We start from the raw sequence: 16,973 nt of genomic DNA on the forward strand, positions 1-16,973 counted from the left end.
CTGCCTAGAGGGGCCGTTTTAGTCACAGTATTTACCATGATTTAAAGGGCATATTAAGGATGAACAAACATCTGATGACCATGAAGTTAATCCAGCATGGTTTGCATATACAGCTTATCAGCTGTGTCATCTATGGAGTGCCACTTGGCATTTAAAGGAGGGGAAGGACCATTTCCCTTTTCAGGGTAAACAAATTTTACAGTGGCTTTTACCCAGTCCACCAGACTAGCTGTCCCTTTAGGAACAATCTGTTGTGTGTTTGGATCATGTACAACCATCTATGATTGTTCAGTAATAAAGTTCCTGCATCAACCCCAAGCAGACTTCTTCATTCTGCAACATTCAGAATCAAAGATAATGCTCCCAAGTTAGTCACTCTCACAATCTATTTTCTTAAATGTTTTTCAGGAACCTGATGAATACCAGTTCACGAGGCGAGAAAACTCCTTCACACATAACCCCTGCTTCCAGTAGTATCTTGGTTTTGTCACCCACCATTTGGACAATGTTCCTGGTGGTCAAAGGCCGTAGAAATACTGTCTGTTTTTTTCAGCATAATTTTCCATTGGGTTGTATCCTGGAGGCTAACAGCCATAGCTCAGGCTAACTGAAATCCGAGCTTTTTGAGCATCAGGATTTCCTTAACACTCTCTTTTACTTTCATTTTAGCCGTTTTAAAATACAGCAGACTGGGCCAGGCGCAGTGGCTCACATTTGTAATCCCAGTACATTGGCAGGCCAAGACGGGCAGACCACTCGAGGCCGGGAGTTTGAGACCAGCCAGGCCAACATGATGAAACCCTGTCTCTACTAAAAATACAAAAAATTAGCTTGGCTTGGTGGCATGTGCCTATAATCCCAGCTACTTGAGGGGCTGAGGCAGGAGAATCACTGGAACCCAGGAGGCAGAGATTGCAGTGATCCGAGATCATGCCACTGTGCTCCAGCCTGGGAGACAGAGCGAGACTCCCTCTCAAAAAAATAAATAAATAAAAGAACAGACTGCAGTGGCAATAAGACCAGAAGCTCCTCACTTCTGTCTCTAAAGTGGGGAAAGGGCAAGGATGGAGGAGGCTTTCTGTAATACCTGGAAGCTGACCGACAGAACTTTGATGAGTACATGAAGGCTCTAGGCATGGGCTTTGTCACTAGGCAGGTGGGAAATGTGAAGAAACCAACAGTGATTATCAGTCAAGAAGGAGACAAAAGGTGGTGATCAGGATTCAAAGTATGTTCAAGAACACAGAGGTTAATTTCCATCTGGGAGAAGAGTTTGATGAAACCACTACAGATGACAGAAACTGCAAGTTTGTTGTTAGTCTGGATAGAGACAAACTCATTCACATATAGAAATGGGATGACAAAGAAACATTTTATAAGAGAAATTAAGTATGGTGCAATGGTTATGACTTACTTTTGGTGATGATGTGGTTGCTGTTCACTATAAGAAGGCATAAAAATGTTCATGGTCTAGGGCTGGAAGAGCTCTTTAGTTTTCCTCTTTACTCAAGTCTCAGTGCTATCCTGCTGTTACAGTATGGTTGATTAAGTGGTTATTCTTGGTGTGGAGGTAGAAAATGGTGATTTAAGAGTTTGTTATTCCAAGCAGTTAGCCTAATTTTAACCTGGAAGTTTATCATATTTTATAATTAAATTTTTGTCTTAAAAAAAGTGGATACATTTTATAATTTCCTTTGAAATGCAAATCAAATTGGAATAAAAATCTTACATGTAGGGAAAAAAGTACAAGTTACCAGTGGATTGTGTATTTAGCTTGTTTCTCATCATTTTGTATTTCTTTATGTATCCAGTGATCTAAGTCCTTGAGATTTTGGTCTGTCATTTCTAAATTCCATTGACAACTTCTATATGTAGTAACTTAGCACAGTACAGCTGCCGTCTCATGCCATTGGTGATTGTATACCCATTTAGGCATCAGAGTTTGTCATTGTCTGCCCTGTCATTCTTCCTTTTTCGAAACAATGTTTTTGCCATGCTTTAATAAGTGCTACTTATGATGCCAACTGTGTCAGCTGTCCCTAAGACCACTCTCAGGCTCAGTGAGTCATGACTCACAAGACTCAGAAAAGACTCATGGTTATTGTTTATGATAGTGAAAAGGTACAGATTAAAATCAGCAAAGGGAAAACCACATGGAGCAAAATCCTGGAGAAACCAAGTGCAAGCCTTAAGGTATCTTCTTCCAGTGGAGTCACATGGATGATGTAGTGAAGTCAAGGATCTCCAGAGAGACAGACACAATCGGATACATACATATACGAGAGAGGATTCTCTGGGAAATTGGCTCATGTGATTATGGAGGCTGAAAATTCCCAAGACAGGCCATCTGGAAGCTGGAGACCTTGGGATGCTGGTAACGTATCTCAGTCCAAGTTCCCTGGGAAGCTGATGGTATAATTCTTAGTCTGAGGCTAAGGGCCGGGAACCTGGGTTTTGGTGGAAAACTAGGGAGTTGCTGGTATAAATCCTGGAGTCCAAATGTCAGAGAGCCTAGAGTTCTGATGTCCAAGGACAGGAGAAGACGACTGTCCTAGTTCCAGGAGAGTGCCTTTTCTTTGCTTTTTGGGGTCCTTTTTGGGCTCCTAGTTGATTGGATGGTGTCTGCTCACATTGTGGGTGAATATTCTTCACTCAGCAAATTCACATTCCAGTCTTCTCTGGAAACACAGACACAGCTATTATTAATGCTTTACCAGTTCTCTAGGTATTCCTTAATCCAGTCAAGTTGACACATAAAATTAACCATTACAGAGGCACTTAATTCTCCCAGCTGTGAAGTGTTGTTAACTAAAGAAGCTTACCTGAGCCTTGGTGTCCAGGGTTTTTATTGGAAGTCAGTCACATAGGCAAGCAGTACCTGCATGACTGCCCTGAGATGCTCAGATTCCAACCTCTCAGAGCAAAATCAGGCACGAAGTATTAATCATGCATCCTGTTGTTTGCATAAACTATCTAGTCAAACTGGTACCATGTGGCCCAAGATCTCCAGCATACAAAAATACTCTGACCAGGCAGAATATTTCAGAGGCTCAGAATTCATTTCCCGAGTTGGCCAAGGGCCAATTCTGAAGACTGACATTTTGGGAATGTGTAGAGTTTGAGCAACCCAGGCCTGATGTGTTACCCTTTTTCTGCACATAAGTCCATTAAAATAACCCAATGCATTTGCTTGATTACTGGCATCTCTTTTTCCTTGGACTCTTAAGTTCTTACTGGTGGATCTTAACCAAAAGCTCTTAACATGATCAGCCAGTTACTTTGTTCTCTTCTTTCATATTCTTTTGAACCTCTGTATTAAACATTGCATCAATGATCGTGGTTTATTGTAGGAAGCAGATAATGGTTTGATCTGCTGTACCTTCATCAACTGTCATTGTTCTATTGGGAGTATGATTTCATTGATTTATGTTCTAGAGTTATTTCATGCAGTTCGTGTAGCTTCTATTCTTCAGCAGCATGTACCAAGGTTATTCATTATTTACTAGTTCATTCACTCATTTCACTAAATATATGTCGAACACCTAATTATTTGCTAGGTACTGCTCTAGGCACTGGAACCATTTGAATGAATAAAACTGACAAACTCCTCTCCTTTGGGAAATTGTATTCAAGTCAGGAATTCGAGAATAAATAATACACATAATAAATAAACCAAAGAGTATGTAAGAAACTAATCCATACTACAGAGGAAAGTGGAGTAGGGAAATAAGGAATAATGATGGTAGTGATTTTTGGGACTTAATGCAGTTTTAAATAGCATGATTATGGAAGGCCTCACTGAAAGGTGAAATTTCAGCAAGCATTTGAAGGAGATCAGGAAGCAAGTCCTTTAGATATTTTGAAGGAAGAATGTTCCAGCAAGGGGAAATAGCAATTGAGAAGGCCCTGAGGAGGGAGCTTACTTAGCACATTCTGACACATTCTTTGAATAGCTAGGAGTCTGGCATGGTATGGAACAAGAATGGTGTAGGATTGTTTGTAAGGATATTGGCTTTTACTGTGAATGAAGTGGGAAGCCTTTGGAAATTTTTCTGCCGTGTAGTTACACAATCTAGTTTTCAGTATCACTTTGGCTGCAGTGTTGACAATAGACTGTGGATTGGAAGCAGATAGTTTGCTAATTGCAGCAGTAATCTAGATAATTGATGATAGTGGCCTGTACTAGGGTAGTAGCAATGGAGGTAGTGATGATAATGAGACCCTGGGTGTATTTTGATGAAGAACCAACAGGATTGCTTGACAGATTGAATGTAGAGTATGAGTGGGGAAAAAAAAGGAGTTGGAGATCATTGTTAAGATGTTTGGTCTAAGCAACTGAAAGCATGGTGTTGCCACTCACTACAATGAAGTTGACTGCAGGAGAAACTTTTCGAGGGGAGGTTTGGAATTAGGTTTTAGACATGTCAAATTTGCTATTTTTGTTAAATACTCCAGTTTATGTCATTGATTATACATCCATGCCAAATAGGCATTTCTTAAGTTTAGGAAAGAAATCTAGATTTGAGGTATAAATTTGGAAGTCTGTCAGCATAAATCCTGTATTAGAGCCATAGTCTGAATGAGTTCACCAAAGGAAGAATGTACCCAGTGAAGACAATTCTGAGGACTGAGTCCTGGAGATGCTTACAGAATAAGGGTTTCAGAGCAAAGGAAGCAGCAAATGAGACTGAGGAAAGACAATCACTGAAGAGGAGGAAAATGAAGAGATTAGGATGTCCTGGGACCCAAAAGAAGAACATGTTTTCAGGAGGAAGGAGTGTGACCAAATGTGTTAAATGTTATGTTTATGGCTTCTCTTCTGAGTAGGAAGTAAGATCGCATTTTGAAAGTGTGAACAAGTGAGGTTGAGATAAAGAGAGACAAATAAATGAAAAGCTCCTGTACTTAGAAGTCAGCACAAACCCGGGTTCTAGTCTTAGCTTAGTAGCTTGACTAGGTAAGGGTTAGTGTGTACATTCAAGTATACCTACCAGGCAAGGAAGATGGCTTGGGAAAGATTTGAAACAACCATCCTGAGAAATTGAAGATTGACCTAAGTAGCGATGGATGAAAGAGGCCTCAGAAGATTCAACTGAGATTGGAGGCAGAGTCCAATGGCGTTAGTCAATATGTTTGTGTAAATTTATCTTTAGATGTGAAATATAGACTTAAGAGGGTAGAGATGAATTTGTCCCAGTACTGTGAATGAGAGAGGCAGAAGAAAGACTGGAGTCCAAAGTGATTATAACATGATGGAAGTCAAAGGAGTTCATGTAGCCCACCATCTAAAGAATATTTGGAACAGGAGCATCAAGAACAAAGTATCAAACACAATACTCGAGAAAGGTGCAATAATGTTTGTAGTTAACAGAGAACAATGGTGCTTTCATCTTCTCCATCAAGGTGAGAAATCTTCAAAAAAAGGAATAGAAATCAAGGAACAGAAGACAGTCTGACAGTTGGAGAATGGAAGAAGTATTAGAAGTCATTTTCTGGGCCAGTGCTCAAGTTTTCAAGAAACAAAAGTTAGAACCCAAAATTTAGAGCTTGATAAGTGTGACATCTCTCTTCTGGCAGGAAAAAAAAAAGTATAGATTGCTAACATATGGCTTGTTGAGACAGTGGAAAAGTAAATAATAATCACTGATAATCATTGTAGTTTAATTTGTAGAAGTGTGTCATATCACTAATCATCAGGGAAATGCAAATCAAAACCACAATGTGATATCATCTGTATTAGTTCATTCTCACACTGATATAAAGAACTGCCCAAGACTGGGTAATTCATAAAGAAAAGAGGTTTAATTGACTCAGAGTTCTGCATGGCTGGGGAGGCTTCAGGAAACTTACAGTCATGGTGAAAGGGGGAAGAGGCATGTCTTGTGTGGTGTCAGGCGAAGAAAGAGTGATTGTGTGAAGAAGGAACTGTCAGACACTTATAAAACCGTCAGATCTCCTGAGAATTTACTCACTATCACAAGAACAGCACGGGGGACACTGCCCCCCGATCCAATCACCTCCCAGCACGTCTCTCCCTCGACATGTAGGGATTATGGGGATTACAGTTCAAGATGAGACTTGGGTGGGGACCTAACCATATCATCATCTCAACCCAGTTACAATGACTTTATCAAAAAAACAAAAAAATCACAGATGCTAAAGGAAACTCTCCTATGCTATTGGTGGGAATGTAAATCAGTATAGCCACTATAGAAAACCATATGAAAGTTCCTCAAAAACTAAAAATAGAAGTACCATATATATATCCAAAACAAAGGAAATCATCATATCGAGGAGACATCTACACCCTTAGGTTTATTGCAGCACTATTCACAACAGCCAAAATATGTAATCAACCTAAGTGCCCATCAATGAATGAAAGGATAAATGCAATATACATACAGAGTGGAATACTATTTAGCCGTAAAAAGAATGAAATCATGTCATTTGCAGCAACATTGATGGAAATGGAACTTCTTATGTTAAGTGAAATAAGCCAGGCACAGAAAGACAAATATTGCACACTTTTGTTCTTATGTGGGAGCTAAAAAACGCGATTGCATCAAGATAGACAGTAGATTGGTTGTTCCTAGAGGCTGGGAATGGTAGGGGGATGGGGAGATGAAGTTGATTAATAGGTATAGAAGTACAGTTGTAATAAGACCTAGTGTTAGATAGTTCAGTAGGGTGACTATAATTAACAACCATCTACTGTGTATTTTAAAATAGCTGGAAGAGAAGAATTTGAATGTCTCTAGCATAAAGAAAAGTTAAAGGTTGGAGGTGATGAATATCCCCATTACCCTGATTTGCTCATTACACATATGGAATGTGTCAAAACAACACATGTACCCTGAAAATGTATACAACTGTTATGTATCAAAAAAAATGTGCCAAAGTAACATTTCTCTACCCTCTTCCTCCCGTTTCCCCCACCTGATTCATGTCTTCCTCTAGGTCTCATTTATAGCTCTGGGTGGATGAAGGAAATGGTTTAGACAGAATGTATTTTGATATCAACTAACTAGACTTGTGGTCAATTTGGAGAAAATAATGTGAGCAGAGTACCTAGTGAAGTAGATAGTAGGTTGTTTGAAGATGGGAGGCAGTTTTGTGCAGTAGAAATGACCTTTACTATTGAACTTAGATGTGGGATCAGTTGGTGCAGGGATTAAAGGAGATAACACTCGTTGTGTTCTTGGTAATTAAGGGTAGAAATTTTCTTTTTCTCCTCTTGTTTGCCCTCTCCTACACCTCATTCCCTCAAATAACCTAACTACCACAAAACATTGAGAGGGTCAAATGAAAGGAGAACTTTAGATCATGTGTAGTAGAGAGTGAATGATAAATTGGAGAGGATTGGGAAAATAAAATATTAAAAGGAAGACTATTCCTCTGCCTCAAGAAATAAAATCCCATTCCCCCTAATGCTTCTTTCTATGAAAGAAATTAGATTTAAAAGTTCATTATTTACTATTGTACCATAGATAAATATATGTAAATTTGTATTTCAAAGCTTTTCCATGAAAAAAATATATTGTATACACAAACATTTCTAGAACTCTTTGTAATTATGATTAACAAATGGATTTTTTAAAAGGCATCACATTGTTTTAGTCACTGTTTTACTACTGTTATTTTTAACTTTTTGTTTTGACATGTTGCTTTTAACTGTAATTAAAAATTATTGGCATCTGTGTTTACTTTTTAGCTCGCGCATACCTTATCTTCATAGCAGAAACTAATTAGTATGTGAAATACAGTACCATTAAATATGCATTAATGGGAAGAAATTCTAATCTGATCAACTGTAAAATATGTTAGAAAATACATTTTCCTATGTACATGGTGTTCATTCCAGTTCCATTCTCATAACAAATACCATTTTTGTTTTTGCCTCCATACGTCTTTTACTTGGTTCCTTGGATGTGGTCAGATTACAAATTTAGGGAGTAGAAAAGTCTTCCCTCATGAAAGTTACTAATTGATTTAGAAAAATGACTATTATGTGTGATAAGCCTGATTTAACAAAATACAATGTAATACCCCACTGAAAATTTTCAGAGCACTAGAATATCTTTTCTATTTCCAAATAAATTTCATACATACTTTTCTTTAGTCTTTTCCTAATTTATTGACCCAGATCACTTAACATCTTAAACCATAACAGGTAAATGTTATCTTCTGTGAATTTCTTTCTGAACTGCCTATAAAAGTGTCTGTGATTCACTCTCATGTTGGAGGCATGTAACTTTTATGTTATCACTGTTAACTTTATATCTCAGAACTATCACCTTTTTCTTGTTCCTGCTGCCACCATAGTAGTCCAAGCCATCCTCACTTCTCTCTTGGGGTACTGTAACACTTTCCTAATTGATCCTTCTTAGAAGAACATGAGTAGATTTTTACAAACGTTATGTCACCCCCACCCCATCACTTTCTCTGTGTCCCACACCGTCACAATACCCAACTTACACTCTTCCAATGGCATTGGTTTTCCCTTACAGCCCAATTGACAATAGTGGATAACCTCCACTGTTTCCTTAATATCACTTATCAGAAGGAGTAATTATTTAAGTTGGATAACTTACTTCTTTGTGTTTTCCGCTAGCCTATGAACTTCGTGAGCAATGGGATCTTATCTTTTTTATTAAGTTACTTTATACCAGCACTGTTCTTAGCAATTAGTGAGTGCACATCAGCAGTTTTTTTTTAAGTGAATGGACTTGGTTCAGTATATCACAAAATAGCCACTTGTATAATGCTTAATTATGTATTTCATATTCCCTCTGTGATGCTCATTAACTGTAGTATCCCCTTCTCTGGTTTTTCCCACTAACACTGATCACCATGTAAGTAGAATTCCCATTAATACTGATCACCATGTAAGTAGAATTCCCATTAATACTGATCACCATGTAAGTAGAATTAAAGCTCCATGAGAGCAGAAAATTTTATCTATCTGTTCAGTGTCCTGTCTCTGATGTGCAGACGAATACCCAGAAGATGCTTGTTGCATGTGTTGAAGGAGTCGGTGGGTGGGTGGATGGATGGATGGGTGGATGGATGGATGGATGGATGGATGGATGGATGGATGGATGAATGAACTCTTGCACACTTGACATCTTGGAATTCTTTCCTGTGATACACAATTCAGTTCAATAGACATTTATTAAGTATCTGCTATATGCTTACCATTATGTTAGGCACAGTGTATATGGAAATCAGTAAGTTCTGGTGTCATTTCTGCTTCTGATTTATTTTGTTTTACAATGTTTGCTATTCTAATTAACTTAGGAACTGTAGTACAATATGACAGTGGCTTTCAAATTGAGCACTTAAAACTGACTCCTATAAAACAAGTAAGACTGAGATGATTTCATGTTTATACTTTCCTTCACTTGTTGTTAATTATACTTTCTGTTCAGACACAACTGATCTGACCTTCGAATGGTTGTGGGATCTTAGCTTCTTTGATTAATCTAGTTATCATTATCTTTTGAGTTTAAGGTCAAATATTTTTATAAAGGTAACAAATATAATGTGGTGTCCTGATGTTTTGCTTTTCATGTCTTTCTTATATAATTTTGATTTTCTGACAGTGTTAAGAAATTGATTCAGCAAGGGCTTTAAGATCTTGCCAGAAGTGAAGAACAGAGATGCTGTGTTAGTTTCAGCAGTTGTCTTCCTTTCGTTTCTTCTTTAAGATAGTGTTACTTTTGAAATATGAAACATTATCTCCAGTTCTCCATATGTTGAAGAAAACACTAGTTTGCTTTTGCTATCAATATGAGATTTATGCCCAAAGTTGGGAAAACATTCTTAGCTTATTTTTGGTTTGAAATATACTTACATTTTCAATGATCACCTACAGTAGGAGAGTTGTGAGCTTTTTTTTTTTTTTTTTTAAAGAAGCACATTAAACCTGTACTCTCTGGAGCTAAGCTATGAGGACGAAAAAGCATAAGAAGGATACAATGGACTTTGGGGAGTTGGGGGAAAGGATGGGAGCAGGGTGAGGGATAAAAGACTACACATTGGGTACAGTGTATGCTTCTCAGGTGATGGGTGCACCAAAATCTCAGAAATCACCACTAAAGAACTTATTCATGTAACCAAACACCACCTGTTCCCAAAAACCTGTTGAAATAAAAAAAATGTGTAACACCCATGCCCCCAACCAAAGGAAAAAAAACAACCTGTAGTCTCTGCTACTTGGGAGTCTGAAGCAGGAGGATTCCTTTATCCTCAGGAGTTTGAGCTCAGCCTGGGCAACATAGCAAGACCCTATCTCTAAAAAAATAAATAAGGAAGCACATAAGGCTGGGCATGGTGCCTCACATCTATAATCCCAGCTATTCAGGAGGCTGAGGCAGGAGGAATGCTTGAGTCCAGGAGTTCAAGGTTACAGTGAGCTATGACTGTACCACTGTACTCCATCCTGGGTAACAGAGCAAGAACTTGTCTCTAAAAAATAAGAAGCAAATTAAAAAGCCACAAGCAGAAAGGTATATATTTTTAAACTCTGTTCCTTTCTATTTCTAAAATGTGTAATTTAGAACTAAATATTGCATGTGTATTCTGTGTTCTAATAACTAATTTATTTAAAATAGGAGACTTTTAAATTCTTTGATATTTATTGTGAAATGTATCCTTTCATCCCCCTGAATAAAATGTATTACAAACATGGAGATACTAATTACCTCATGCTGAAATATTAGTTGATAAATCATTCCTCTTAAGGAGAAAAGCTCAATATTTAATTTTCTGTGTCCCTGATAATTTTCTGGCTGATTTTTTGTATCATTATTGATATACGTTGATTAAGTATGAGTGAATTTATATGAACTTATACAGTCATCTGAATTAAATCATTAATTTGAGTTTTTTGTATTTTGGTGGAGAGAATGCTGAGTGGTAAAGGAAGCATGCCACTGTGTTTTAAAATCCTTTTCGATCTCTGGGCTTAACCAATTTTAGAGAAATAGTGAAATTATTATTATCAGTGCTCAAAACATATATTGAAGGTTTGCTTTTTTTCTTTTGTAGGATGAAGTGGCACACACTCTAACTGAAAGCAGAGTATTAAAGAACACTAGACATCCCTTTTTAACAGTAAGTGACTAGAGGACAGATGTTATAATCATGACATTTGAAATTTAAGGAATTTTGTGTTAGAAATTAAATTGTGAAAAATACTATTCGTTTTAGATATCCCATTTTCTTTGTGGAAAGACCGTAAGTCAAATTTCTTATAACTTATTAGAATATATGGATTTTTACAGTATGTATGCATTGATAATTCCTCCCATTATGCATTTATTACTTTTTTGAGAATTTTTTTTCTCCCTTGAATCTCTTGCCATTAAAAACAAAAACAAGCTGTAGAATTAATAGATTACCTCTGGCATTTTAAGGAGACTATTGAGGAAATGGCAGATTTTTAAAAATTTCTTAAATGTAAAGGTTTTATGTTTGTTTTATTGGCTTCCGATAAATATTTTAATGATCAGAAGCATTTCTTCAAATATGGAAGGCAGAAATGTTTATTGAATATATTTTATGGAAATGAGACTTCTTTGTGGGATAGAGTACTTTAAGAAGTATGGGAATGCTAAATACATTAGAGGTGGGATAAGCCATGCTATGTTTTTTCACTAGACAAAGTATAAACTGATTATATGATATGCCCACAACTTAGTTGTTTTGAAAGAAACTGGATTTTTTAGTTCTGTTCTTAGATTCCTTGTAATATAGGGATGATTGGTAAAGTTTCTGTATTTTCCTGGTTCCAATGAACTATATTGAGATGAAAAATAATAGCTAGACTTTCAAAAGTGGAACCCTTTACACTGTTTGGAATATTTGAAATAGACATTTTCAGAGCTGTCAGTAGATACCTAGACTTACTTTGCTACCTTTTTTGGTGTGTTTATTGTCTAGTGTAATAGGATAGCATTTTGGTATTTTTTAATAACCTATATATAACCTACAAAATTATATAAACCAACTCAGTTGGGTTGGGTTCTGTTATGCACTCAATATGCAAAAAGTGATGTCATTGTATTAGAAACCTGAGTGTAACAACTGTAGCTAGATTCCTAAGGAACTTCAACTAGTGTAATTTTTGGCCACGCTGTGAGGTTGCTTGGATGAGAACCTTGAGTACTAATGCAGCTTCAAATCAATGGCAAATTAGATTGGGAAGTGCTTGTTGTAATTAAGTTTACTTTTACTTGAAATTTTAATTTTAGTTTTTCTTGTAATAATACCTATGGTGAACTAAACATTTGTTTTATGTTTCTCATAAACTCTTAAGCACTTTTAAGTAGTAAATAAACTCTTAAGAAACAATAACAATTATTTTCATCTTTCATGCTTACTATTTCTAAGTGTTCTATTTTTAGTACAATTATAAGAATACAGGGTTATAATATAACATTTTTTCTTTTTTTTTATTTCAAGTCCTTGAAATATTCCTTCCAGACAAAAGACCGTTTGTGTTTTGTGATGGAATATGTTAATGGGGGCGAGGTGAGTCAAGAAGTAAATCCAGTATTTGCATGGTACTATTTTCATTATTTTAAAAACATTACTTAAAATACAAGTTACAATATAGCAGTTCTCCATTTCTTGATAGGAATTTGTGTAGCTCTTAATACTATTGAACAGATGGGAGCGAAATTATTTCTGATGAGATGTAATGATTGTTTTTATATAACTACATTTATATGTTGGAAGGCATAATCATATTCTTCTTTTTCCTGTGTTTTTAAATGTAAAAAGTTTTAACAGAAGTATGATTTTTGAAATCATGTTATTAAATTTTGAAAACCAGAAATACAAGATTTATTATGTTTCACAAAGTTTCTTTTCAAGTAGGCTGTGAACATTGTGAAAAGTTATTTTACCCATTCTAAACTCAGTGGAACAATAGTTCATGGGCACGTTATGGCTGAGTTTCTCTTCTTCTTTATAGTAGAGTACTGTGATTATGTATATATATATGTGTGTGTGTATATATATGGGTGTATGTATGTGTGTATATATATGTGTATATATGTATGTATATATGTGTACATATGTATATTATATATGTGTATATATGTGTGTATATATATGTATGTGTGCATATATGTGTATATATATATATTTTTTTGAGACGGAGTTTTGCTCTGTCGCAGCAGTGCAATCTAAGCTTACTACCACCTCTGCCTCCCGGGTTCAAGTGATTCTCCTGCCTCAGCCCCCCAAGTAGCTGAGACTAGAGGCGCGCACCGCCATGCCCGGCTAATTTTTGTATTTTTAGTAGAGATGGGGTTTCACCATGTTGACCAGGATGGTCTCGATCTCCTGACCTTGTGATCCGTCTGCCTCAGCCTCCCAAAGTGCTGGGATTACACGCCCGGCCTACCATGACTATATTTAAGAGACTGACAATGTTTTGGAGATTAATTTAATCATTTTTATTAGCACATTTCACTCATTCCTTTATTCCTTCTCCTTTCTCTTCCTTGGTTTTGATCACAGTCAATGTGAGGGAAAAGTAAATTTACTGGAAAAGCTAACTGGAAATATTTTTATTGTGGGCTTTCTGAAATAAATTTAATTATTAAATAGGGTCTTGTGTCTCATGAACTTAAAATATTCTTATTTTCCAAAATAAATAATTAAATATCCTTTATGGAATTTTTTTCGTGTAGAATTATCTGATTTGCAGGAATTCGTTTGTTGCAAAACTTCATTCATTCAGGGCTTGCTTGGTGGCTCAGACTTGTAATTCCAGCACTTGGGGAGGCTGAGGCGTTGAGCTCAGGAGTTTGAGACCAGCCTGGGCAACATAGTGGGAGCCTGTCTCTACAAAAAATAAAAAAATTACCTGGACATGGTGGTGCACACCCAGCTCCTGTAGTCCCAGCTACTCAGGAGCTGAGCGGGGAGGATCACTTGAGCCTGGGAGGTCAAGGCTGCAGTGAGCCATGGTCATGCCACTGCACTTCAGCCTGGGTGACAGAGCAATACCTTGTCTCAAAAAAAAAAAAAAAAAAAAATCAAAACCCAAAACTTAATTCATTAATTTGGTAAACACATTTTGAGTGCCTAGGCAGTATGGGTTTATGAAAATGTGTTAAGATATTATCCTTGCTGTGAAGGAGTATATAACTTCCCTTAGTGTATTACAAATTAGAATGCATAGTGAAAGATATAAGTTCTAATAAAGTCATAAAAGAAAATGCTTTATGGATGATCTAGCACTTAGGGTAGGCTTAATGAGATTTCACCCAAGGAACTGATTTAAGAAGGTGTTTCAAGCAGAGAGGATGGGATGGGCAGAATCACTGGTGGGTGATAGGACAAGATAATTAAATAATAATAACCCACGCATACAGAACTGGGCCCTTGAAGTAAGATGTCTGAGAAAATACGAAGAAAATGGATGTTGTGAAACTGTAAGATTGGTACATCTTTTTTTTTGAGATGGGGTCTGGCTCTGTCATTCAGGCTGGATTGTAGTGGTGCCATCTCTGCTCACTGCAACTTCCACCTCCTAAGCTTAAGCGATCCTCCCATCACAGCCTCCTGTGTAGCTGGGACTACAGGCATGCATCACCATGCCTGGCTAATTTCTGTATTTTTTTGTAGAGATGGGTTTTGCCATGTTGCCTAGGCTGGTCTTGAACTGTTGGCCTCAAGTGATGCACCCACCTCAGCCTTTCACAGGGCTGGGATTACAGATGTGAGCCATCACACCTGGCCATATTGTTACATCTTAATGACCAATTAATTAGATCTTGGTAGAAACCAAAAGGTACAATGAAAAGTGATTTTTGGTTGGAATTTGGGAGCCTTAGCAGATACAGTGCAATTATGAAGAATATGTTAACCTTATAAATTTGGTTTTGAAAAAGTTCTTCCTAAGCTTTTAAAGTAATATGTGTGTGGAACTATGATGGAGAGTGGATAAAGAGTCAAAACTGTGGATGCAGTTTTGGCAGCCATTTCCATAAAGATTATAATTTAAGTTATGGAGGTGGAAATGAAACTGATGAAACCTCTTATGTCAGTATCTATCAAAATTTAAAATGTGCTTATACTTGGACTCAGCAATTTCATTTCTAAGAATTTGTCCTACAGACATACAGATGCACCACAGAATGATATATAGATAAGTATACTCATTGCAGCATTGTGGTACTTTAAATGAGCATTCAGTAAGGAGTCTGCTTAAATAAAGTTACATTCATGTAGTGGAATCTCTATATCCATCTAAAAGAATGAGACAGCCCAATATGGGCATTTATAGAAGTTAAAAAAACTAGGTGCAGACAGAGTATAAAGTATACTTCTGTTGTGTTAAAATAAAATTAGACTGTAAACATGTGTATATATGTTTGTTTATGGATCGAGTATCTCTGAAATTGTGCGCTGGATGTTAGTGCTTGTCTTTGGGAAAATAAACTGAGTGGCTGGGGATAAGATAGGAGGAAGACTTTTCATTTATGTATTTTTCTGTATCTTTTGTGTTTTGTGCCACATATATGTATTATCTAATAGTTGAAAGTGGCCAGACAAATAAATGGTTGGATGAATGGATGACCAAGGGAAACAATAAGACAGATAAAACAGTCTGCAGACAAAAACTTGGAAAAACACTATTAAGTGTCTCTATTTTTTAAACGGTATTATGTATTCATGTCTATAGTAACAGTTTTCACATTGTTTAACAATTACCTATTTATTGTCTATCTTTCCGATCAAAGTGTTACCTTTCTAAGAGGCTTGTTCATGGTATAACCCTAGCATCTTATTCACTACTTGTATATAGTTGGCGCTTGACAAATATCCATTGGATTATTTGAATGAATAAGTGAACAAATGGATGGTTCCCTCAGGGATTAGGGATAAGAGAAGTTAGCTAAAAGTGGTAAAATAGGAACTACTGAGGAGTAGGAAGAAAAGTAGAAAGTGATGTAGTATACAGTTTATTTGCTAAAAAAGCTGAAAGTGTAAATTTAGGAGAGGATATCTTTTTATTTATAAAATACATATGTATTAAGTCTTTGTAGAAGGCACTCTGGTAGATATCTAGGGCATAGAAATCTGAATTAAACATAGATCTTGCCTTCAAAGAGTTTGTAGTCTACTGGAGAAAGGGTACAAAAATAATACTAAGTGTGAAATAATTATCACTTCTATCATAACAGAGAGATAGATTGTGGGACTTTTGTGGGATGAGGGAAAGCTTCCTAGAGGGCACTACCTGGCATCTGCATTTCTTTTCTAAACCCAGAGTACCTAGAGATGAATTAATTGATGATTATTGAAAAAAAATTTACACTAAAAGCAGATTTTCAGATTAGCCAGATGATTTTCTTTAGCGTTAATACTCTTACATTATTTTCCTTGTTCAGCATATCTTTTTTTTTTTCTTCAGAATTTCTGTTTTGGATTGGGCTGTAGATAAGTACTATATTATTTAATATTTTGAAGCAACTGAACTGATTCTCGAGGGTCTCACTCCATCACCCTGTCTGGAGTACAGTGGTGCAATCTTGGCTCACTGCAACTTCTGCCTCCTGGGCTCAGGCAATCCCCATGCCGCAGTCTCCTGAGTAGCTAGGATTATAGGTGTGTGCCACCACACCTGGCTAATTTTTGTATTTTTAGTAGAAACGGGGTTTGGCCATGTTGGCCAGGCTAGTCTTGAACTCCTGGCCTCAAGTGATCTGCCCACCTCGGCCTCCCTGTATGTGGTGTATAATTTTAATGTGCATAGGTAATTACAGTGTTGGTACACACACACACACACACACACACACACACAGAGACAGAGAAAATGAAAAGTTATTTATATTTAATAACTTCAGTAGGAAATAGAATTTTATATATTTAACCTCACAATTTTTTATTTTTTTAGATTATCAGATGTATTTTAAAATAGTTATTTAGTTCTTGGAGTATAGTAGGGTTAT

General features: G+C 36.6%; 1 protein-coding gene and 1 pseudogene across 4 annotated transcripts in view; both read left to right on the forward strand.

Moving 5' to 3' along the window:
* AKT3 (AKT serine/threonine kinase 3) overlaps positions 1–16,973 on the forward strand; it is a 356,898-nt gene that overhangs the window by 225,806 nt on the left and 114,119 nt on the right. For all 4 annotated transcript variants that reach the window (XM_030812589.1, XM_030812590.1, XM_030812592.1 and 1 more), the window contains 2 exons: positions 11,050–11,115; positions 12,466–12,534. In XM_030812589.1, the coding sequence (XP_030668449.1) occupies positions 11,050–11,115; positions 12,466–12,534 (135 nt within the window). The remainder of the gene's footprint in view (positions 1–11,049; positions 11,116–12,465; positions 12,535–16,973) is intronic.
* LOC101178814 lies at positions 982–1,646 on the forward strand (annotated as a pseudogene).

This window comes from Nomascus leucogenys, chromosome 5 (assembly GCF_006542625.1).
Source record: "Nomascus leucogenys isolate Asia chromosome 5, Asia_NLE_v1, whole genome shotgun sequence".
NCBI classification, from domain to species: domain Eukaryota; kingdom Metazoa; phylum Chordata; class Mammalia; order Primates; family Hylobatidae; genus Nomascus; species Nomascus leucogenys.